Here is a 25519-nt window from a genome sequence, read left to right on the forward strand (position 1 = left end):
GCTCTATTGTTAAAAAATAAATAGTGGCAGTATGAGGAAATGTATGAATTGCTTGAACCAGATAGTTTTGAGAAACACAAGTTGTTTTCAGCTATTAATAAACAAACAATAATGACACAGTACATGAAGAACTAAACATTGAAAGCAAACTTATTCTAGTAATTTGGAGGCCAGAGCAAAGATTTGTTTGATCTTTTACAATCTACAGACAAACTGTAGCTTGAGGTGCAGAATGCAAATGAATCAAGGTTTAACTGTGTAAAATGTGTGTCACATTAAAAGTAGAGCAAGGTGTGCATTCTTGGCTTAATCATTTTAGATCACAAAAAGGCATTTTATGTGTTCTGTACACCTTAGAAAAGCAATTCAATTCAAAGAAAAGGCGAGAAGCAACAGAAGTCTCAGAAACCTGAACTTCGTGGTTTATTAGTTACACAATATAAAAGCACAGTTTTATCTTATAGCAAAACTTTGTTTAGGCCAAGGAATAAGCCTACATGCATGTATGTAACCTTTATTAAACCATGTATGTCCCACTGAGATTTAAAAGATTGCGTGGTGTAATAACTGGATGTTGAAAAATGCTCTGCTTGAAGCAGTTGTAGTTTTTTTTCATGCTGGTCTAAATCCATGAGATGGCAGTATTGTAATGTGAATAATGCCGGCTGCGGTGAAACTTCAGAGAAGAAGAAACAAAGCCTGTCCGGCTGGTTATCCGCAGAAGGGGGATGGCCGTTCTGGAAGCTAGTACCTGGCAACCTCAGGACCCAGCCCAGCACTGTAAACAAGCGGAGGACACTCAGCGGCTAGCTCAAGCTGCAAGACCCAGCGCTTCTCTCTGTATGTGTGAACGTGCCTCCTATAGCAGCCGCAGAGCTGCTCTTCATTACTCTTTTTGTTACAACAGCGCCTTCACTAATGCTGACACGTCATATACACGTGTTTTAAAGTGTTAACCCGGTGCAGATCTAGCCCGCTAACCGAGTCACAGCAGTTTGTCAAAGGTCTATTTAGAAATGTCACTCTGCGTGTGCTGTGATGATGCACATTAAATGATTAAAACGCATGTTTAATTGTGATACTGAATGAGCAAAAGGGTGTTTGGCTTTAAGGAAGCCGGCGGGGTAACGTTACTAGATGTAACTGAGCTGTGCAGAGAAGCAGTAAAACAGCGGTGAGCAGCCAACCTTATAAGGCTGCTGGATACAGACCGAGTTCACCTTGACTAACCTTGATCTTTCCATCTTTGTTTCTCATGTTTCAGGTCAAAAAAGTTGCAGTTCGCTCGAAACACACCCTTTAATGTGAATACTGACCCATGGACCAGTTCAGAGTCTGCTTCACCCCAGAATCACTTTTGGAAGTAGATCATGAATGACAAACTCGTCTTCCTGGGCCTGCTGTACTTTGTCCAGGGTATTCCCTATGGTCTCCAGTCTTCTCTGCTTCCTGTGTACCTACGTGGAGCTGGCCATTCTCTCACACGCATTGGTTTCACCAAGATCCTCTACTTTCCTTGGGTGCTGAAGGTACTGTGGGCCCCTTTGGTGGACCGAGTGGGAACCAAACGTCGCTGGCTGGTGGGCACGGTGTCTGGGCTGGCGTTGACATGCCTCTCCAGTGCTGCCCTGGCTCCAGAAGCACACATCTGGGGTGTGGCGGGGACTCTGCTGGCCATGAACACCTTCGCCTCTGTTCAAGATATTGCTGTAGACGGGGCTGCCGTTGGGCTGTTGAAAGGACGCGGGGAGCTCGGACTGGGCAATACGGCCCAGGTTGTGGGATACAAGGCTGGATCAGTGTTTGCCGGTGGTGGGCTCCTAGCTGTGATTGATGTGGCTGGATGGAGCTGGATGTTTATGCTCCTGACATTTGTGTATGCAGGCGTGGCTCTGTTTGTGTGGGGGGCCCCTGTGCTGGACGATGAGAGCATAAAGCAGGCAGATGGCAGCAGGAGGGGGGGGCAGGGAGCCGAGGCTATGAGGCCGTGGAGGGTATGGAGGAAGCTGATGGCAGTGCCCGGCACACCTTGGACAATCTTGTATGTGCTCACATACAAACTTGGTAAGTCTAATCACTATGCAAATTTGTTTCCTGTTTTAACAAGCAAAACTTTACATAGCAACGGATGTGTGCATACAGTGTGTTCTGCTGCTTAAACTTATTGCAATGAAATGACCAGAGTGTCATTATTTCACTATGTTATTCATGCTGTTAAGGAAATAAATACATCTTACTTAAGGTGAAACACTGAGTCAATCAAGAACGAATCAAAATGAAATTTTGATTATTGTTTTATTAAGAAATTAAGCAAAGAATATAGCAATGACTCCCCTGGCTAGTCCAGGGAAGTGAAGAAAAGATGAAGGTACATCTCTTTTAATATCCACCAGCCCTCTTACAAAGTTTGGAGCAAAAGGGAGTATCCCCCAAGTTTCAGTTTACGTCACAACTCCGGTATTTGCACCTGCAGACTGTGACCCTGGATGATTCAAACCCAGTTCAGAAATACCCTTTATTATGTGTTTCCAATGAACTGCCTCCAACACGAAGGGTGCTTTATAGCTAAAATTGATTGCTTGATTGATTGACATAAAACAGAGTTTGACATAACAATGCACCTTTAACTTGGCTGCATCAGAAGCCGCTCAAAAAGCGAGTTCAGTGGCCTAACCAGTGCTGGTGGTAATTTATGGTGAATTCTCTTCAACCAGCCCTTTCCAAGTTTTAAAACCAGTAGGATTTAACTGATAAGCTTGACGACAAGGCTGACTACTACTAGCAGATGCAGGCTCTCCATTTTCGTATTTAGAACAATCTTTCAACATGTTGACAAAAAAGACTGGATTATCCGAGAAAGATGTTTAATTTATGGAAAATAATTAGATGTGCTACTTGACTTTGTTTTTACTAGTCAATTCCAGTCAGCCATTTTGGATTTTTAGGTCATGGTTGGTAAACAATCTTTTTCTTCCCCAGCTGGAAATTTGACCCGAGGAGACCTCTGTGTTAATTTTGGAAAGCTCCTAAGTAAATATTGAAGAAATAATATAGCTATACTTATTCAATCAGTCTCACAATGACAATTGGTAGTAACTTTTCTTCTCTTTGTTTTTATCATAATATCAAAAGTTTAAAGTGAAATTTTCCTTTTCTATTCCAGTATTTCTTACTACGGTGACGCCTGTAAAACATTTTTTTTTTTTACTGCAGTTGTACCTCTTACAATAAATCTGAGGAAACTACTGTTTTATTCAACATATTGTGAAGACCCACAAGGTATTCACTTTGATTATATCAACTTTAACATGTGAAGAAAAGACCTGATAAGAAACACACAAACTGAGTAACCATTGCATAAAGACATAAAACATGTTACCAGTTTCTATTGGGAACCCCAAAGCCATCGTTGCCCAGCCACTGTTTGAACTATTCAGAAGGTTTCCTTAAACTAAACAATCAGGTTATTTATTATAATAAATATTCAGATTTCTGAAAAAAGTTGTTCCAACATCACATTTTAATTTTATTGTACAGAAAATTTACTTGCATTCATCTATTCTTCAGTATTTCCATCAGTCCATTGAACTTTCCACCCACCTGTCTATACATCTATGGTTCCACAAATCCATCCGTGGTTTTTGCATACGTGTCATGTAAAACCTGAGGAACATCTACATTTGTATTTTAGAGTTGGACCTAAAACTGAAACTAAAAACCTGGAAATTTGCGTCTCGAAAATATACAGCATTTTGAAATGAATTACGAGAATCCTGTGTTCAGAAATACATCAAGAACTGAGAAAGGAAATTGATTTACCCTCTTTAAGCTCGTATAATTATGTATATATGATCACAAAGCCCACCAACAAGTTGAAAGACAGAAACAAATTTGATGGAGCAATCTAATATTTAACTCAATCTGTTTTTCCTCATTTTCTGTTTGAAGGTGAGACTAACAAATTTGTGGTTTCGGTAATTTTATCTTGATTGGTGTTGCTGTCTGAGACCTCTAGATCACCACTAGATGTCACTGTTGGTGTTTCAGTAACTAAACAGAGCCACCAGTGTATTGCTGAAGTGTGTGGAAGTAATTGTTGCAAGCCAGTTTGTTCTGTCTCCTGTGAGAACACTAAGAAATACAGACTCTGGTCAGACGAAGCAGCTTCTGGTACTCAGAATGAGCACAGAAAGTGACTCCACAAAGCGCCATGAGCTCCTTTCAGTTTGCTAACTTGTCGTCAACAATAGAAAGTTGAAATCTAAGGTGGTCCCGTAGAAGTTAAGCTCGAGTGTTTGGTAGCGAGAGTTAATATGACCAGAGTTTGGTTTTTGGTAGCAGAAGGGGATTATGTGAGGATTAGAGCGTCTTTGTGTCTGTGGCGTTAAGAAGCTGAAATAGAGGAAACCATGCATCTTTGCTGATGTGTACTTACATGTATGTGTGCAAGTGGGTGGTGGGAATCTAATTGTCTCCTCAGATTTGCACAGTTCTTTCCTGTGTATGGGGTATGGATGCATACAGCTTTGTTTTTTTTAACAGTGTACATGAGGGTGTGTGTTTTTTCTTTTTCTTTTTTTTTTTTTAGTGTTGAGGTTGGCTCAGTAATCGGATAATCCCCTGCAGACGACACTGCTAGACAAAATATGAAGACTGGCTGGACCCCCTAATCTGTCTAGGAGCAGCCCTCCACCCCCCCAATGCAACACTCTCTCTGATCCATGAGCTCACACATGAAGGCACACAACACATCGTTGTTGCTCAAGAATACAACAGTTATCAACTTTAGCATTGTCAGTGTATTTATTGGTTTCCTTCTTTGCAGTCATCATATTACAGAATTTCCCCTTTTTGCTATTTCAATGCCTCCTATATTTGCATCCCAGTCCAATCTATATATGTATCTTATAGTTTAGATGAATCTTAAATGTGTGGCCTATGTGAGACAGTATTGTTTTTGTTCAAGGGGGTATGTGGATATGTTTGTGTGAGACCAGTAATCTGTCTGTCTGAACAGTCCCCCCCCCCCAAACACCTCTCATAATAACACGCATATACAAGCACAAAAACCCCTTCTCCCTCATCTACCACTAATGAACTCTGAGTTTGCTCTGCTTCCAACTCTGTGGCCAATCATTTGCTGCCTCGTGTCTAAACAGTGACCCTTGTGCCATCTGAGGCCACCAGCTTGGTGGGTGAACTGTCTGGGTAGACCGACAGACAAGGGGGAGAGAGGGGGAGGGAGGCCGCCCAGGAAAAATGGGAAATGAGCCAGGGTAGAGGCGAACAATGAAGGCCTGGAGTTGCAAATACTTTTCCAAAATCTCATCAACCATGTTTTCCCAAAACGTGGTAGACATGGAGAGGTATAAGATTCTCAAGGTACAATAACATTCAGTAAAAATAACGCAGTTTCACACTATATCTGTGTTTATGTGGGGTGTAACGAGATCTTGTTGTACAAGATTTCAAGATATTAAAGCATCACAATATTGTTGAAATGACTGCCACTATTCCAGGAATGGGCAACTCCAGGCCTCGAGGGCCGGTCTCCTGCAACTTATAGATGTATCTCCACTTCAACGCGCCTGAGTGAAATAATGAGGTCATTAGCAGGACTCTGGAGAACTTGACTGCACTTGGGAGGTGATTCAGCTGTTGGATTCAAGTGTGTTGGACCAAGGAGATATTTAAGAGTTGCAGGACACCGGACCTCGAGGACCAGGATTGCCCACCCCTGCACTAGCCAGTTGCCGTCAGCTTGTCTTCATTTGATGAAGTTGGGATAGAAAATGCCCCAGTTACTCTTAATTCACTTGATGATCAGCATTTTGGACTTCCAGTAGGAATTATAAATGGCAATGGTGAGAGAGCACTGGAAGTTGTGGGTGATCTTAATGTGTGTTAGTCTAGAAGCACCACAAACTTTTTAATATATTTTAATAATTATAATAACTATAACTGAGATGCTCATAAAGTACATTTTAGTTTAAATACATCATTGTCACATTTCACATTGAAAATATAACATCTGGACCATTTAAAGTTGATGCAGCATGCACAGGAACCAGAATGTGAAAAATACCCACTCTAGTTCTAACCAGAACTGAACATCTGACTAAGTTGGAGAACCATTTAAGTTAAAGTTGAGGTATTTCAATAGAGAAAAACCTAACAGGCTCTTGGAGTGAAGACTGGAGAAGAGGATGAATTAATAAACAGTCACCACATGGCTCCTCCAGTAAGGCAGAGAGCAGAACTGCAATAGAAGTAAACAGACTTAGCCTTGTTAATTTACATGATCACTTTAAATGTCTTCAGGTTTAGGTTAGTGTGTTCACCTACCATGTCCAATCTGTCATGATAATACACAATATTACACAATGTAGGCAAATGTTGGATTGACTCAAAAATGCTTGGTGCTCCATCAAACTGTGAAACACACTTTGATCACTTTTGGACATCTTTTTTCATCCTTATGCTGTACGATGCCAGGTCAGAAATAGTGATAAATCCTAAAAGCAACAAAGTTTTAAAAATTCATTTGTGCCATTCCCTAACCAGGAAATACCAATCCTGTTCAACTGGACCATCTTCTCTACATGTTTTATGTTTTCCTTCGTCAGCAAACCTGATTTAAATGGATGGGTCATTAAAAGGTTTAGCTGAACTTCATAATGGGTCTCTTGCTTCAATAGATGGATAAATGCTAAAAAAAAAAGTAAAGCACTTGCATTGATTAACTGGTAATAGTAATAATAAAAGATTTGACTTGTTTTATTAGCAGAATGGTAAAATGAAATCTTATTGGAGCAGTTGGACCAACAAAACCTAACTTCATATTACACAGTTCATTTAGTCCAAAAACCCATAAGAAGAAAATCCTACCCAGTGGCCTAGAGGGCTTGGTATTTGTGGAGGGGTTATGTAATCGCGGTTACCTTATGTTCTGGTCTGCATGTTCTTGAGTTCTCAGTGCCATAAAGAACTCCTTGTCTCCAAGTGTGTGACAAAACACTAATATGCATTAGGCACTGTGAAATTCCATATAGGCAGGTTTTATGCCGTCCCTAGTGAACCTGAGGAGCTGAACAGTGCGTGCAGGTGCGTGTGTATCCCTGTGGACCTTCTGTTTGTGTACGTGCATGCTGCATTGTCCTCATACATGTAGACTGTATGAAGCTGCCTTCATTTACCCTGTTGTTGGCGGAGAGTGCTAATTTTGTTCTGCATGGTGACTGTGTGTCCTCGGTGATCTCCCCGGCTCTGACATCTCTTTTCTTTAAGCTGCCACAGGAAGGTCAGGTCTTCGCCGACCTCGCACAATTGTCTTAAACTTTTTATTTCCCAGCTCCACTCCATAGGAACTCCTTTGCACGTATATACACACCTACACACGGCTTCAACCTTAAACCCATGTGCCTGAACGTACCCATTGAATGCATTACCCTAAAATCACTTGTGTATGAATTAGCTTGCCAGATACTGTGTTGGCAAAGAAATATCAGTATATTTCTAAGACATGCAATAGCTGGTCAAACTGTTTTTTTAGGCTATGTGTGGCGCTACATGCACCTGATCAGAGTGTGGAAGTATATAGCGATGTGTTACGACTAACAATTATACAATAACACTTTTCACACTTTTGGTTGTTCTTGGGGATTAATGCAGCAGCTGACATGTACTGGGAGGACAGGAGGACTGATTTGTCTTTGGTTGCAGAAGCAAAAACTTCTATAAGGGAAAAATGTGAAGAGGTTATAGAGAGAGATATTCGGTTGGCCTTATTGAAAACCCTTTGACAATTTAGAAAGGGGAAATGGGGACCAGTCCACCTATCCAGGTGCTCGATAGCGTAGGAAGGGGTATCTGGGTGGCTTTTAATTGCTATCTGATCCTTGTATGCCTGAAGCAAGAGCTGTGTCTGTATTCAAGCTTGTTCCCAGTGTGGAAGGAGACAGCCTGGGCTGCCCCTTGTCACCGATCCTGTTTGTGGTGTTCATGGACAGGATCTTAAGGTGCAGCTGCAGAGACTAAATCCATGGCCTTTGGTGTGCACTGGAGCGGTTTGTAGCTGAGCTCAAAGTGGCTGGGATGAGAGATCCTCTAACTTTGAGAACATGGTTCTCAACTGGAAAAAGATGAATTGTCCTTCTGTAATACAAACCACTACAGGAGGTCCTTGTTGCCATCAGTATGTACAACAAGTTTTTGACGAACATTGGATGAGTTACAGCACTTCATTTTCATGTGGGATTTTTGAATTTGAATTTAAACTTACAAATAAGTGCATGTTTTACCTGTAGCTGTCAAAATGTTTTATAGGTCACATTCCATTTAAACTAGTCCAGTTGGTCTCACCTGGCTCTGTTTATGTTCAATGAGCTTACCCTCGTTTGCTTCAAGGATCATCTTTGTAGCAAAATTGCTCACTCTATCCTTTTTTTGTGCCGCCAGTAGACAGACACAGATCGATTTTACATCAATCTGTATAAAATCGATGAAGTACGACTTCTGAAGTCGTACTTCAGGAGTCAGAAGTATGACTTCTGACTCCGAAGTACGACAGTAGTCAGTAAAATAGACGTAAAGTTATCATTATGTTTACATATTGTCTATTTTGCTATTCAAAAGTGCTTTTAAGTTAACTTTTTGGCATTGAAAAACAATGGAAATTTTAATTAGAATTTATTTTCCTTTCATGTTTTATTTATTTATTTATTTTTAGCTCAACAACTTATTTTTGTTTTGTTATTAAAGCCAAGGACTGAAAAGTGTTTTACTTTGGGATGTCCCACTCAGGACTGTTTTGTCTCTGATGCTCAGACACGTTTTAGATTAGGCATTAACGGCTGGACGAACCTAATCTGACACTACATTAAAAAATATAGAAAGTCCATGACATGTATAGGTTTGAAAACCCCCTAAATTATAAGTTACGGTAAAATAAAGTTGATCTGGTTGAGGCTTCAGTAAATTTAAAACTTTCAGAAGATGTTTACAGGCACAGCAGTTTGCAGAAATATTATTGTACCTGGTGAGGAACATTTAGTTTGTTAGAAACACAGATTTGTTACAGCAAAACACACAACCTAAGCACAGTTTTGCAAGCCGTGCACATGGTAGATGGTGATTTGTTTTCAGAAATTGTTTGGCAGCTGACAATAAATCACAAACAATTGACCAACAACAGTAATTGGGAGTTTAGTCTCATTTAAAAATGTCGTTATCGGAACCCTGTATTGTTGTTGCAAAAGTTTAGAAAATGTTATTAAATATATTTGTGTGCTTACAAGCTTTTTAAATAACCAGGATCAACAAAACACCCCCTTCCTAATTCTTGTCGCTCTTTTAACGGTAAATAGTTTTGTCTGACTGTGCTGTCTGTAAACAGTTTTCTTTGAGCCTGCCATCCCTCTTCTGTTTCCTCTTCACTAACCTCCTAACAATGTCTCTGTTCAGCTTCCCCTCCTCCTCCTGCTTCTCTGTCTGCAGCCATCTTCATCGCTGAGTGCTATCTTCTCACTTGCGTCATGTTCTGTTTGTGTCTTCCTGTTCGTGATTGTATGATGCTCGTTTGCTGCATCGGTTTTCTCCTATTAGTTCTTTTTTTCCTAATTGACCTATTGCTGTTTCTGTCTCATTAATCTCTTTCATTTTTTTGTGTGAGCCTCTTCTCACTGATTCCCTTTTTATTCCGATTTCTGATGTCTTTTCCCCTTCCTTCTTCTTCACCGTTTTTCTATTTACTTGCTTAATATAATAGAGTCCCTGCTAAAATAGACAATTCTTGCTTGGAGAATAGTTAATGGGATAATCTACTTGTTCATATTTGTCTACATTTCCAACCAATACTCCATGTGTAAAGAAATAATTAGTTGAACATACAGAACTTTGAACTAAACAACAGACAATGAAGAATCACATCATGTTTACTTTATTAACAGAGTCAAAATATTGAAGATGCAGTTGGTAACTTTTATAAAAAAAAAAAAAATTGCATGTTTGCTTTACTTACATAAGAGGAAGGAGCCACCGATGGTGGCGGATAAACTGTTGTCCTGCAGGTTATTTCTCCACCATTAGTGCAGCTGCAGCAGACCAGCAATCTTGAACTTGTAAGTTGCGAGTGGCGGAGGATGTGAGCAGCGTGTACACAAGTGTGATATTCCTCTGTTAAGACATTCCTCTTGGCTCTCATTGGTTGTTTCTGAACAACCAATGAGAGCCAAGCAGAACAATGGGCTTCTGCAGATCAGGACCACAGGGAGGAGTTCAATTTTTTCTCAGATTATCTGTATCATATTATACTGTCAGCACACAGTGACTGTTTTAACAGATATGTAAAATATTTTTGTAAAAGATTCCTACTTCAGATTTAAATCGACTTTTGCATCTCAGATTAGTCATTACTATTACTAAAACAGCAGACTTCATGTCTTCATGAAGTCTGAGAGATGGAAAGCTCAGAAGGATAAAATAATCTTGCTCTTTCTCGCTCTCCTGCAGCCTAAGTAAAACTTAGACATGTCCCAACATGTAGCAGAAAATACAGTTAACCTTCAAATATCTACTTTCTTACTTTTCTAAGCATTGATACTAAAAATTGCTCATGTTGAGTCTCAGCAACACTGTGTCAGGATCTGTGTTTTTCTGTGTTTATTTAGAGTTTTATGTGTCTCCATGTTGTCCTGTTCTCCCCTTGATCATTCCCAGGTGTGTCTCGTTTCTGTGATCACCCTCTGTGTATTTAATGCCACCTGTGTGTCTGCGTGCTTGTCTGGTCCTTGTCTCGTCTCGTTTGTGCGTGCTGTCTCTCTGTGGTTCCTGCCTCCGTATAGCTAGTGCTACCTGTGTTGAGCCCTGGTCTCCGCTCTGCAGTGCTGCCTGGTTTTGGACTTTGTGTTGGCTTTTTCGTCATTAAATCATTATTATTCATCTAACCTGGTTCCATCGCGTCTGCCTCACCACTCATCCACACCACACCTCATGACACACTGATGCATGTCGAACAAGAAATGATGGCGCCTACTATGGTGTATTCACTGTATTGAAAGAGATCAGATTTTTGAGTTTTTAGTTGGTAGTGATTCTTTAAAAAACACCACACATACAATAGATATTAAAATTTTGGAACAAATCCTTACATTTAGGCTGAAAGCAGTGAATGTTTGCTTTTTGCAACATTTGTAACATTTACTGAGATAATGTGTTATCAAAATGCATAAGGATGAGGAAGTCATTTTGTTTCTCTTAATCTTCCTTTTCCTTTAAATTCTCTTCTTGTCAGCGTATTTGGGAAAGGTGTTTGTTGGTGCTCGGGTAGATCACGTATGATTCATTTTCAGCCAATAAAATACAAGAGGGCTAGTATTATGTCAATCTTTTTATTCAATTATTTATTTTGCGTATTCTACTCACTCCACTCTGTTCTTTAGATCTGCTGTGATGAGAAAGATCATTGTGAACCTGCAGTGTTTTCTCTTTTCTCTCCGACTTCATCTCAAAGACGAAAACCAAAACACGCTCGTCTGTCGGAAGGCGAATGTCCTATCTGATTGGTTAAGTTAACATTTATGACCAACTTCATGGCACAGTCAGTCCCGTCTGTATGTTGAGCATGTGTAATCTGCCAGCGGTAACACATGAGTGACAGAAGTGAGAGACGAGCGTTTGCTACAGAGAGAATCCACGTTTCCTCCCCAGGTTTCACGAAGGTTGTCACACCATTGTTACAGCGGTGACACTCTAATTCTGCTGCTGCACTCCCAATCACTGGGAGTCTGTTTCATCTGTCTTTGTTTCCCCGTCTCTTTCTCTATTTTTGTTTGTCTCCTGGCTGACTGAGTGAGTGAGTCGTCGGTTGTGTTGCGTCGTCTTTGACAGCAGTCTGGGAGCCAAGCTGTCACTCATGCAGCTCCTTGGTCCCACTGTCTTTCTGAAGTCGGTCTCCATTAATATAACACTGTGTAGTCGGCACCACTGAATATTTTACTGTAATGTTCCACAGAACATTACCCCCACACTCAACGCCACACAGAAGAAAGTCGTACTGTCTGACAGAAACTTTTTATTTTGACTGAAAGGTCTTTGTGAGGTCTGTTTCATCTGTGGAAGTTTCTGTGTTTTTTTGTTGTGTTTTCTCTTTTGAGCTTTAGGAAAAGTGCTAGGCCCCTTTTTGATAAAGTGACTGAGGGTATTCTTTTTCTTGTCGGGCATCTATTATTGACACTTTCCAGGAATAGGCCTAGGTACGCGGCACATCGATGCGCTTCGTTTAAACCTGCAGCCGTCATCTCCGGAAAAAGTGTGTTCTTCGGGTTTGCAGGCTAAACAGTTTGCTCCAACCTCCTCACTGCATTTGACTTTGATATTTTTATTGTCGATGAAAAGTCGGCTTGTTTCGTGAGAAACAAAAACAAAATAAAAAATTTTTTGTCACTTATTTCAAAAAGTGAAACCTATTCCTTACACAGAGAGTGAAATATTTCTTGCTATCACTTTTTGTAATTTTAATTATTAAAGGAAATAAAAACTCTCAGGAAATCAAAATGTTACATAAGATCAATAAATAAGGGATATTTTAAACAGAAAGGTAAAGCTTCTGAAAAATGTTTTTATTTGTATACATTCAGTTCTTGGTTGGGCCTCCATTTAAATTACTGTAACATTGCGGCGTGGCATGGAGGCGATCAGTCTGCAGCACTGCTGTGGTGAGGTCCAGGTTTCTTCGCAGCCTTCAGGTCATCTGCATCATTGGGTCTGGCGTGTTTTATTACTCCATACATATGGAGTTTAAGGGTTTAGACATTTTGACTATTTACCATTTAAATACTTAATGATATTTTGCTTGACAATCCTCTCAAGGCTGCAGTTGTCCCTGTTGCTGTTGTTCCTTTTCTTACCACACTTTTTCCTTCTACTCAACTCTTTATGAATATAGAGTTGATACAATGCTCTGCGTGCAACCAGTTTCTTTAGCAATGACGTTTTGTGGCTCTCCCTCCTTATGGAGGATGCCGGTGTCAAATCAGCAGTCTTTTCCATGACTGTGATGATCCAGACTGAGGGACCATTTAGAAACATTTGAATGTATTACATCTATATCACTTTTGGAGAGCAGCGATAGATAAAGTTGAAGTTTTTTTCTGATATTAACCTGAAAAGACAGAGTTTCTCACCAATAAGCTTCAAGCTTGAACTGCTGTCTTGTTCAGGTTTTCCTCTATTCAGTCCCTCATCTCACTTTTTGTGCCTCTTTCCCATGTGTCCTTTTCTTTTTCCAGGTGAGCAGGGTGCTGTGACCATGTTTCCTCTTTTCCTCCTGGATCACCACATGACAGCCAGAGAGCTCGGCTTCTGGAACGGCGTCGTCGCTATGGGCTTCTCCATCTGTGGCTCATCCCTCGGAGGCCTGCTGCTCGCCCAGTTCAGGTAGTCGTCATCGGCAGTGAGAAACCGCTGTTGATTGTCAAATTATGCACTGTTGATTTAAGACGCTTGGCCGGCATTATAAATGACCTTCAGCATCAGCTAATTTGTAGGGCGTAGTGACAAAAACATAAAAGTTCTGGTGGAGATAAAATATCCAAAACAACAGCAACCATGCTAAAAATATTCAATATGATAAAAAGTGTGTATGCTGCGCTCTCATCATGTAAGATATTGTAATCATCTTTACCTTCTTCTTCACCTTATTCATCATGCAGATTTCCCCTTTAACATTTCTTCATCACTGTTGCTTCACTCTATTGGCTTGTGTGTACGTACGTGCTAATGCGTGTGTGTGTTTGTACCTTTCTCTCTCTCTCTTTCTCTCTCTCGGGGTGTGTACGGTAATTTAAGTAAACATTGCCTTGTTTGAGAGCTCAGGGACCCCCTGTGTGGCGTGTGGTGTGAGAACAGCATGAACAGCAAATCCTTTACACACACTCAGGTGCACGCAGAATACGCATAAACACACACACACACGCGCACGCACACCCCTCAGTTTGCAGAGACAATATAGATGTAGCTGAATGTAGGTATTAGATTTCCCCACAAATGCTAAGTTGTTAGACTGACTTATTATGCTGTGAAGGCTGTGAGGAACTGAAACCTCTCAGTTGGTTTGCTAACTCTGATGACACTCAACATTTAAAGCCTTTTTAAATTAAAATGAGAATTTATCTATTCCTTCTGTTAATCTAGATTTTGATCAGTTTATCTAGCTTTATATTTATATTGTCTTCCAGTTCCAGTGTAAAGTTAAAGTTTATTGATACTTGAGAATGTGGTCTTGGATTATTATGCCATTATCAATATATTGCTTGAAAATGGCCTCAAAGCAAGAGTATTAGTGTTTATTGCAACAACTTTTGGGACAATTTATCGTCCAGCAAAACTTGTTATCATGACAGACCTGATGCAGAGTACCGCGAATCACAATATACACTTGAAACACAGATATGCAATGATATTACAGAGGTAGGAGTCTTTACATTGGTTTAATTCCAACAATATATCCAGATGTTCTTTCTTTTAAAGTGAAGCTTGTGTGCTGTTTTTCCAGTTTCACGTCAAATTGCATCAGGTGATCACTTGACAGCAAATGTTCTGTGTTTCTCTGGTTAATGTCGACTTGTGGTGTCTTTTTATCCCACCTGCCCATATCTGTGTCAGTATTGTATGTGTATGCTAGCTTGCCCAGACCTTTGTTCTCTGCTCTCTCTCTCTCTGATGTCAGCCTGTTTGGTTCTTTCCCTTCGTGAAGGAACACTAATAAACAAAGAGGAAACCTCCAAAGGCCAAACTTTTCTAAGGGCTAAAGTGCTTTGAAAAGATGTCATTGTGATACTTTGCCTTTTGATCCTTCGCGCTGTCTCCATCTCACTTGTACAGGGAATAAACGGTTCACACACCACTAAAGGCAGAAAACACTTGGAGCTATGTCATCTTATTGTGTCATTCTTTCAAAGATACAGAGGTATTTTGTGGATTTTATTTTATCTAAGCTTGAACCAACCAAGATGTCTTTTGAAATGAGAAATGACCTCAAAACGGCCTTATTCAATACCCTCAGCTGTAATTTGTTTTTATGTATGAGATAAATGTGTCTGCTGAGCTCTTATACAGCATTCAGCAAATGACTTGATGCGTTTGTAAAAATTGGTGAAATATTGATAGGTTGATGCTTATTGTTCTTTATAAATAAGGCCAGAAAATTCTTGGTGTGTTGCATTTCTAACTATTCTGTCTCCAAACATGTCGCCATACTTTGTGGTGCATTGTTTATAGAAATCAAACATCTAATTAATCTCCATTCAGTTTATTTGTGTTGAACAATTCACAATGAATTACCCCTCAAGGCAGCTCACAGCTGGACACAGAACTGAATAAATAGCATTTTGAGTTCATATGTAATTATATGGAGTCACGTTTAGTACAAATGCAGATCAAAACAATCACATTTATCCTGATACAATCCAAACACATAGTCAGATTATCATCTAGTGCCTACTTGGATCTAAATTATGAAACCCTGCAACATTACATAATCTAGAGTCAAAATTTCTGTAATCATTTATTGCCTATTGCATTGAGCCGTTGATGCTGCAGCAATCTCTCACCCAGAGCGAGCGTGTAGTGACAGTGGAGGGGAGCAACTTTCTTTTAACTTAAATAAATATCCGGCTAAAATAGACTCACAATAAATAGGCTAAGAAGAAGAAAACAGATGAAAACAAAAGCACTAGACTGGGAGTACTTTCTATGGGACATAACAGAGTTAAAGGCAGAAATTTCTTTGTAAATTAATTTATTCAGGAAAGACTTGCTTCTGTACACAGAACCGCTCGGTCATGACTAACACACTGCTACACGTTTCTCCTCTGTTTCTCCTGTTGTTGCTGTCCAAAGGACCAGTGCACCAAAGGCTTTTAAAGATATTTTTGCTGATTTTCTGCTTTAGCTTTGTTACCACAGATCTAAATGCTCATTATTAGTATTAAACTGCCCTTTTGCTGCTGCAGAAATCTCTCAGTTCTACTCACTTTAAAGATTGAATGAAATAACCTGGTGATGTAGCTAATTATTAAAGGTAAAATTTGTCTTCCACACAACATGTAATGACCCGAAAATCTTTTTTTTTTTACTTTTACTTTATTTGTATTTTTCAATATTTGAAAATACTAGTAAAGACTTATGTGCTGATAAGTCTTTAAAAGTTCATCTATACCATTTAGTTTTCCGTACCACCCTGTGCCAGATGAACACTTTTCCTTCCTCACCTCTTCTTCTCACCCCCGCATTAGCACACAGAGGCGAGGTTGTCCAGCAGGTTGTGTCCCACGTCTAAAAGCCCAGTTGGAACGTTTATCCACTCCACCATCAGAAACGGCTGAGTGGTCAGTCAGGGACGCTCTTTAGAACCACCAGCAGCAACCTGAGAACAAACCTATTCTTATCTGGGCCTGGCCTGTGTAAGATGGCAGCCAGGCGGGTTTTCTTTCTCACACACACACACTCTCTCTCTAACGCACAGGCACACACTTTAGCATCTCTTGAGAAAGCGTCATATGAAAGACTATCATTGAGAAAGGAGGTAAAGAAGAAGCAAAAAGAGGAATGTCTTTAGCATGTGAATGGTGCAGGCTTGGTTTTCCAGTCAGGATGTAGGTGGAGGCGGGGCTGAGAGTGGAGAGAGGGAGTGCAGTGGAGAAAATAGTGTATTTGTGTTAATTATAGTGATTTTCCACAAAAATATGAATGAAAAGAAAATTTAGTACCTTCTTAAAGGTTGTTTTCAAAAAGTACTTTTAATCTGACAAACCAGTCTCGTCTGAACACATTCTAATTTATTGAATATGACTGTATCAAGCAAGGTTTACTGTCATTTTAAGTATCGCCGATCAATCTAAAAATGAGCCACGTCTCGGTGGATCTCCATGGAAAGGAGTAGAGTGGTAAGTTTGGCGTAGACGCTTCACTTACCGTCTTGAATTAAATATTCTGCTTTGCGTGACAGGCCCTTCTTCCTCACAATCTTTTTTACACATAAATAATTACATGCAGAAAAAGCATAAACAAACACACACAGTCCTTTTGAGTGGCAGGTATCCTCTGAGTGATTGGCACTGTTAATCCCTGTTGTCACATCAACAGTGTGAGTGCCCAAATGTGTGTGTCTGTGTGTTTGTATGTATGTTAACAGTGATTAATTATCTCTCTCACGCTGAGGATCTCCTTAGGTTATTGATTACGTCACGAATCAAACCCACAGGGGGATGATTTCTTTGCACTAACAGGGAATCAATTAGTGTCTGGGGACTTGTTTCCTTATGCGCTTGCTGACATGTAAATGTGTGTGTGTGTCCGTCCATGAATGTGTGCTAGTGTAATTGTATGAGATACAATAAGGTGTTTAAATGTAATGCTACGAACCCCGAGGCGTCGTGGCGTACACATCATGTTGCTCGCCGATGCACTTTTAGCTCTTAAATCCGTCTTCCTGAAATTTGTGTTGTTGCTTGTTTCTCCTCAGCATCGGGGCGATGATGCGACGGGTGTTTGTGTTGCGTACCGTCAGCATGGTCTTCCAGAGTTCTTTGCTCACTGTACTGGAACCATCGCCGCTCATGAAAGGTGAGAAACTGGATGGAAATCAAAACAGACAATATTTCCAAACAAGATATAGTTTCAAAGTTGTCATGGCTCATCCAGAAGATCCTTGGGATGAAAAACAGGCAGAAAACTATTACTGTTGCCAAGGCCCTCCGAACCCCGCCTCTTATGATTGTACACAATCAAAGGAGAAAGAAAACTGCTCCAGTAGCTTAAAAAATGAGATCTGAGGTTTGTGGTAAATAAGTTAGTTTAACATCTTTCTGTTCACTTAAAATTATTTTAACCACATTTCAAAAATGAATTGGGCAAGACGAGGTTCATTTGGATAGTCCCATTCATATTCAGAATAGTTTAAGTGCTTCAAATTAAAAACAGATCAGAGATAGGAACCTCCCAATGAAGCGAAAATACAAACAAGTAAAAACAGCAAAGTACAATATATAAAAATATCACAAGATTATGTGAAAAGCACAAAATATTGTATATATTATATCAAAAGATTATATTAATTTAATAATGGGAATGTTTACTTTTTCACTTAAGACCAGGTCGGTTTAGATACTTTTTCCCCCATAAATTAACTAATCATTTGAAAACTGTGAATTGTATTTAGTTAATTATCTTTGCCTAAATAAAAAAAAAATACTTTGATGATCTCATACATTTAAGTGTGACAAAAAATAAAAAAATAAAAAGACATTTGTAAGGATGCAAAGACTTTTTCAAAACTCGGTGAAAGTAAATAAAAACTACAGAGACCTTCAATGGCCACACTATCATATTGTGTGACCTAAACAAATGAGTGCTGAAATTCAAATGTGAATGTGTATTATATATTATATTGTGGACATTGACACAAATGGCACATTCGATTTCATTGTGCTGCCAGTCTAGCAGTGTTTAGCATTCACTTCTCTGCCGTTTATCTTTGCCAAAGACTTCGTCTTCCCCATCAAGGCTCTCACACTGAAAGTCGAGGCCCGCCATCCTGCCTCCGTTCCAAAACCCGACAAAGATTTCACAAAAGTTAAAGGGGAGAGGGGAAAGAAAGAGAAAGAAAACAGAAAAACATTCTGTTTCAGATTTTCAATATTACATGATAACACTCTGCTTCCCACTCTTCCAGTCTGATCAGGCGGAGTATCTGTGTGACTCCAGCAGCTTTGCATCGCTGACTGAAGAGTCTTATTCTGCAAAAACTCTGGCGTCTTGAGTGAATAATTCAGTGTTCGTGGGAGCAGAGACAGATAGGCTCTGTGGTTCCTCTGTGTTTCCCCACTAACATTGCTCTGCCACTTCCCCTCAGAGGATAACACTACATGTGTTTTGGAGATGTGTGTGTGTGTGTGTGTGTGTGATTTCGGGGGGTAGACTTTACTCCTCAGCTGCTTACCTTTTTCCTCCTGCTTTATTTCTTCACTTTGACATCTACATAGAATAAGTATGAGAAGTAAAGATGTAGAAAACACAGTAATTCAGCCTTTTCCCTGTCAGGAAAAGCACCTTTTTTTTGGGATGCAGATGTTTTGTGGCTGATTACGATCCACTTTGCCTGCACGTGTTTGCTTTTGCAGGAATGGCGGTCCTGAGCATGAGCGTTCAGCACTTCCTGGGTGGTCTCATCACCACGCTCACCTTCACTACCATGATGCATTGCACTCAGAGGGCCGAGGAAAGCATACAGGTAACAAAGACTTCATTCACTCTGTCTTCCTCTCGTTGTTTTGTTTCTGGTCGTTGTCGTGTTATTCGGCAGCGTTAGATCATATCCTGTGGCTTAACAAATCTTTTTATGTGCTAGAAATAAAGGCTGCGTTCTTGTTTTTTTCTCATCTGACTGGGCTTTATGTGCTGTTTTGTAATGTGAAGTAATTTCCTTTCGGGGTTGTCAGAAAAGGACTGTGCCACACCTATTCCCAGCTCTACCTGCCTCTTCTCACCAGCGGTTTCCACCTGTGAAATCTCAAAATGAATCCCAAACCCAATTTCTGTTTATTGCTTCCTTCTTCTGGCGGATTTCTGCCTCCAGCTACCTGACTAAGTTTTCTTTTCTTCATTTCGGACAAAATGCTCTTTTTTGTCTGACTCCCAGCATCTTGTTCTCCTCTCTTGATTTCTCGACTTTGCTGTTTCTCCTTTTGTCCCTGCCGTAACTGGGCCATCACCGCCTGAAGGTGATCGCTGTTCAAGCAACCGTCACTCAGTCAATCTCTGAGGGTGACAAATTATAACTCGCATTGCTGTGGCTCCTTGCGTGTGAAACGAGAATAAAAGAAGAGACACCTGCTGAGCAGGTGTCGTAAAACAAATTCAGATAAACGGCAGTAAACGAAGACAAAAATGTGCTGATCAGAGCTACAGTTAGGTCTGAGGGATATGGGGGCAGGTAACTTTGCTTTTTACTGATTCAGTTTGTGAATCTGCGTGCCCAGAACAGGAACGCATTAGCTTGTCTGAGCTCGATGTGTGTAGCATGAGCGTGTTATTGAAAGTAGTGCTATCCAGTAACAGAAAGCTGATAGTGTGAGTGCTTGCTAAGGATACCCAGGAGAAAGAAACCGAATCTGTTAAACAAGTTGCTCAGAATAAAGACACTCCACTTAGCTTTGGTCACACAGGCTCTCAGAGATCTCTGCATCAGAGCGCTGCCACAGTCTGCCGGCAAAGTCGCTCTGGGCGCCGAGCTTCTGAGCCTGGCCGACAAAACCGTAGATTCTCACATTTGGAAGCAACAAGAACATTGTTTAGTCAGATTCAAGTAAAATACCAGTAGCTCCAACATTAACATGTTGACTCTGTTTAGTTTAATTATTATATATGAGTCCTTCAGCTACCCTGTTTCATCAGATATAAACGTCATAATGTACAGTGACATGAAAATACATACTTGATATTCTGGATGAGTCACTGATGCTCTCTGGGAGTCATTTTGGTAAGCTGGTTCGCCACTCTTTTCTGTTTTGTGGATATTGACTAACTGCGATTCTCTGTGATCTTTTCCAAGCCTCCAGACGTCATTGACTGTGATTTTTATAATTTCACGTCTAGGGGCATGATGTGTTGCTTTTTAAGGTATTTTAGGCGCTGTTTTCAGAGAAACCGTAACATATTTGTTGCGATCCGGCCGCTTATTTACACATCAACAGAGATTGGAGTCTCCTAGAGAGGAACCTTTGGGAGCATCTCCCACAGAGGTTTGAAGTATTTCACAGGTGTGAAAGCGCAGCTGCAGGGTGAGGCGTTTTGGCAGTCTCGTCTACTCATGGACACAGTGCCGTCTAAACTTGAAACTTTTTGCCAGTCAACATTTGAAAATACCGGCGCCTTCCAGTCAGCTTTTTTGCGTAAACAAAGCCGTCCAGCTTGGTAAGCAGGCTCTTTCTAAGTTATTTTTTGAAAGTGCAGGTCAATAACCAGACCTGTTGTGGCTCAATACATCCAGTCATGTTTAGATAGATTTTTTTTCTTTAATAAACAAAATCAGAAATTAAAAATTGCTCTTTGTAGTTTTTCAGGTTATCTTTGGCTTATTTCCAAGCATTGTTCTACAGACAGTGTCACAATGCAAGGTGTGTTGAGTGTTTGGAAAAAGATAAAATGTGATATCTCTACTTTCCAAGTTTTTGAACTGCAAAAGAATTTAACAAGTTAAAATATTTTTTAGTTAGATTCATGACAGTGAGGGCTTCTTCACATTAAATCTTTTGTTTAGATGATGTGATTGTTGATGTGTTTATCAGTTTTAACTTTTGCATACAGTCTAAATGAGGAACTCATCTTATTCAAATGTCTCCAGAATCTCTGGTAGCAGTCAGTCTTGCAACGAATCTGAAGAAACCTCTGACTGAAAATACAAAACTATACAACCCAGAGTGAATTTTTGTGAGTAAACTGTAAGAAATCTGTCGAAGGAAGTTGGATCAATGTAGAGAAAAGCCACATGTAATTCATAATTGACATCTTAACAAGGAGGCATGTATCAGAGAGGAAGCCACAGACTGTAAATGATTGAATGAAAGTGATTTATTTGTATAGTGCAATTTATACAAAAAGTCATCAGAAGTGCTTTACTTGAAAATTACGTAAGAGAATCACATTTGAACCAAAAAAGGTCAAATATATTAAACATGACATAAACAGAGAGGTTGAAATGTAAATTTGAAACAAATTAAATGCCAAGACTTGAAAAAATCCAGATAAAGCAATTTTTGACCTTTATATTAAACTGGTGTAAACAATGTTTTCAGTCAGTTTCTGTGCACCGCAAGTTTTCAGGGAGTTTGTTCCATTGCTGAGGAGCATAGAAAGTAAAATTTACCTCCAGTTGATTAGTACTGGATTTGTGAACATGGTGCAGGATGTTTGCTTGGAGCCAAACACAGATGTGACGGTCTGAAGAAAACAAATACATTTAAACCCTGATTGATGATATGAGGTTGACTGTCTGGTGTCCACACCACAACGTAACACTTTCTTGTTTCACCAATTGAAAGTAGTTAAGATGAAAATTTTTAGGATAACGATTTTCCTAACAAAAGAGCTCTAAAATGTTCTCCTGTTGAGTGACAAAGCAAAATAATGGGATGAAAATTGTGAGTTTTCTTCTTTTTTTCCTGGATTTTTAAGTCACTTCTTTTCATCTTTTGGTGTTTTTTTCCCCTGAACATTTCAGATTCACCTTTTTGTCACGTCTGCAGTAATTGTTTCTTTTTTACGAAGAAGCACACTCTACTGATTTTTAGTAGTTAATGTTAAATCCTCTCCTCTAACAGAATGTTAAAGTAGACGCATTGAGTAGAAAATGTAATCTTTTGCCCGTGTTTGTCGCTCACTCTTCACTCTTCTTCTAGGCCACCCACTACAGTTTCCTGGCAACTCTGGAGGTTCTGGGGAAGCTGATGTTCAGCGCTTTGGCCGGCGGAGTGGTGGACTGGTGTGGTTTCCAAGTGGCCTTCCTCTTCTTCCTCACCCTGTCGGCTGGAACGGCCCTGCACGTGTGGACGGCCACCTTCACCGGCGCTCTCAGGGAGAATCAGCTCAAAGAGCAGCCCAAATGAGATCCGTCTTAAACGTTTACATTTAGGGCAAGTCCAGGTACATTAATAATGGACCATTGGAGCTCGACTACGAATATTAAGGAAACAAACTTTGTAGAGTCGTAAATCAAGATTAGTAAAGTTATTTCATATATCAACAGTCTTAAATAAGTATCAGCCATTCTTTAATGGAGAAAAAACGCTTTCCTTTAACCACTCTGTGACTGACTGCTCTTTTGTCATATTTCACAGGCAGAGATGGCCTTATGTTTTATTTATTTTGTTTTGAACATATCTCAAATAGTCTTAAAAAGCGTAGTTAGGTGGTGAACCTTAGGGATACAGTGTACATCTTAAATATGATGGAAGTACTCATAGCTTGATGGAAGATGGTTTATTGTGTTTGGTAGAGACATAAAATATACTGAAAGTTTCATAGTAGCTTAAATTAAAGGGAAATATAATCAAAGCTTATTATCAACTGAGCCAGTTTCATATTGTTATGCGTCAGCAATAAGAGCTGCAGCCAAAAGCAATAGTGTTAGTTTATTTTCTTATACTGTACTGTCTATATATATATATATATATATGTATATATATATATATATATTCTCCTGTGTTGTATGGTTTACAGATGTCTGCTCTTTAATCTCTGCTACCTCGCATCACCACTGTAAGGTACGACACAGAACATAAAGTAACTGCATAAACCCAGAGTGCATACACAGACATCCCGTAATGTGTTAGCTAAAACAAAACGTGATTGTAGTTTGTCTTGAGAAAGAGAATAAAAGTGTAATTTAGCTCTTAAGCAAAGGGCTTTTTTCGTGGGTCGTAAACCATACATTGTCAACTCTTATGTTGTAAATTCCCACAAGTGTCAGAGTACAACTCACACTTGTAGGAAACATCTGCCTTACACACTGCATGGTGCCATCTAGTCTTATTTATTTGACCAGACTCAATAAGAAAGTCAGCTTTCAGAAAGAAACTTGAATGACCAGACTTACTTGGAAGGTAAAGTTCCAAAATCGCACTGTTTTAGTTTGTTTTAATTTCTGTTTTTAAACATGTTTAATGCACAATAACTAATAATAGCTTCTCTTGAATAGCTCAATAATAGCTGCATAGCATAAATTGTTCCCTCAAGTCTTAGATTTAAACAGGTTCATCCCAGCAGGTTCTGTAAGAATACAGAGAAATCCTGTAAGTAGGCTTTGCTAAAGGAAACATTGGCCACTTGATTTCTTTCACATCATGTGAAAAAGACAATGACATTACATATCTAATTATGTAGCCATCTGTGGAACATGAGCGGCAAAGAAAATCTTTGAAATTTGCACAAAAATAAAGCTGCTGGGGACATTTCTAAAGTGTTTTTTTGTGTGCGTTTTATTTACCTCTCCCCTTCTCTGGATCTTATCAAAATTTTCGTGTATCCTCTCTTAAGGTCTGTTTGTGGTTCTTCCACTTTTAAAAGTCCATTGTGGCTTCTAGCGGCCCCGACTTACAACACTGGATCTCTGCAGAGGTTGTGGCTGACGGCTACGGGAGTGAATAGGCCCCATGTCACAGCACCCGCAACGTAAACAGCTCTAATGACACAACAAATGCTGTGAAGGAGGATTAGGCCGGCTTACACGGCCCGTCAATACACCTCCACTTTACATGTTCCCACCCGGCCTCATTATCTTGGCTTTCCTTTTTTTTTTCTTTTTGTTATAGTGGGACTGAGAGGGGAGGGTTTGAGGAGAAGCTTTTATTCGCTCCTCCTTTTCTGAAAAGAACATTAACCAAGAACAATGTGTCTGTTTGATTAGATTTCTATTTGAAAAGTTGCTTAAAACCACAAACCCACCTTAGGATACGGTGCTCTAATTACTCAGGAGTTCCTTCACGTATTTATATGTTATATGATAATGTTCACATTTTTTATTCCGGACTTTGGCTCATAACAGTTTTATTGATTCCCATGTCTGAAGTCAAGATATAGGTTAAAATAATACAAATGTAAAGGAGAGCACAGGAAACCAGAGGATGCAGTCTAAGACTAACAGAGAGATAAACCGATGTAACACATGGGCCACACAATGTGAAACCAGGGATTATAATGTTCAGTTTCAGTTCATTTTCACTTTATTTTGGTAAATTATCAACATTACACACAGAAAACAAAAACAAAATGCTACTTTATAAACCCATAACATACCAGAAAAAGGAGTAGGCTGAAGCCAAGGCTTATCCCTGCACATCCTGCTCTTATGTCAGTTCATATGGCAAATATGTATTCAAGCATTTGCTTCATAAGCGCTCTGTGGTGATCCTGGTCTCCCTTAAAGCTTAAAGCTTAAAGTCTCACTTTTTAGCTACTAAGTGTTTTATTCATGGCAGCTTAATTGCACTACAGTAGGACATTAGCAAAAGCTTTTTACCGACACGGGACATCAAAAGCACACTAAAACAACATATTGCATGTTCGATGACTTCATGTTGACTCTACTGTAGCCATCTGCTGTAGTTTTAACTTTGTTGCATCTTTGACTCTCAGTCTTGGGTTTGTCATGTGAAAATGTTTTATTTATTTTCATACTATTAATTGACGTCTTATGGAAGTCACCCTCATTTCTTTCAGCGCTGCCAACAATTCTCCAGGGAAGACAATGATGAAACCGTATACCTCTGCCAGAAAAGAATGAAACAATTAGGAAACTTTATATGAATTTACCATCAGGAAGCTTCAGCGTTACCTCCAATACAAAAGGAGTGAATTTTAGAAGGAAGGAGCAGTTTACCAAACCAGCTCTTATGTTTTTTAAACCTCCTAACTCAAAGCGAACTGCTTCTGCTGAGTCTGTCTTACTCGTTGAAGCTATGCGTAA

The 25519-nt window shown here is 39.7% G+C and overlaps 1 protein-coding gene across 1 annotated transcript; it reads left to right on the forward strand.

Moving 5' to 3' along the window:
• Positions 1 to 72: 72 nt before the first annotated feature.
• mfsd3 (major facilitator superfamily domain containing 3) lies at positions 73 to 24013 on the forward strand. Its single transcript, XM_028033360.1, has 6 exons — positions 73 to 840; positions 1265 to 2064; positions 13287 to 13434; positions 17522 to 17622; positions 19179 to 19288; positions 22455 to 24013. The coding sequence occupies exons 2-6, from the start codon at positions 1371 to 1373 to the stop codon at positions 22659 to 22661; spliced, it is 1260 nt and encodes a 419-aa protein (XP_027889161.1). The 5' UTR covers positions 73 to 840; positions 1265 to 1370; the 3' UTR covers positions 22662 to 24013.
• The last annotated feature ends 1506 nt before the right edge of the window (positions 24014 to 25519 follow it).

This window comes from Xiphophorus couchianus, chromosome 12 (assembly GCF_001444195.1).
Source record: "Xiphophorus couchianus chromosome 12, X_couchianus-1.0, whole genome shotgun sequence".
NCBI classification, from domain to species: domain Eukaryota; kingdom Metazoa; phylum Chordata; class Actinopteri; order Cyprinodontiformes; family Poeciliidae; genus Xiphophorus; species Xiphophorus couchianus.

Excerpts from the sequence above, each read along its gene's own strand:
- mfsd3 (XM_028033360.1), top strand. The coding sequence starts at position 1,371 with ATGAATGACAAACTCGTCTTCCTGGGCCTGCTGTACTTTGTCCAGGGT. Across the intron at positions 2,065-13,286 it reads TGTGCTCACATACAAACTTG|GTGAGCAGGGTGCTGTGACC; the intron begins GTAAGTCTAATC and ends TTCTTTTTCCAG. Across the intron at positions 19,289-22,454 it reads GGGCCGAGGAAAGCATACAG|GCCACCCACTACAGTTTCCT; the intron begins GTAACAAAGACT and ends CTCTTCTTCTAG.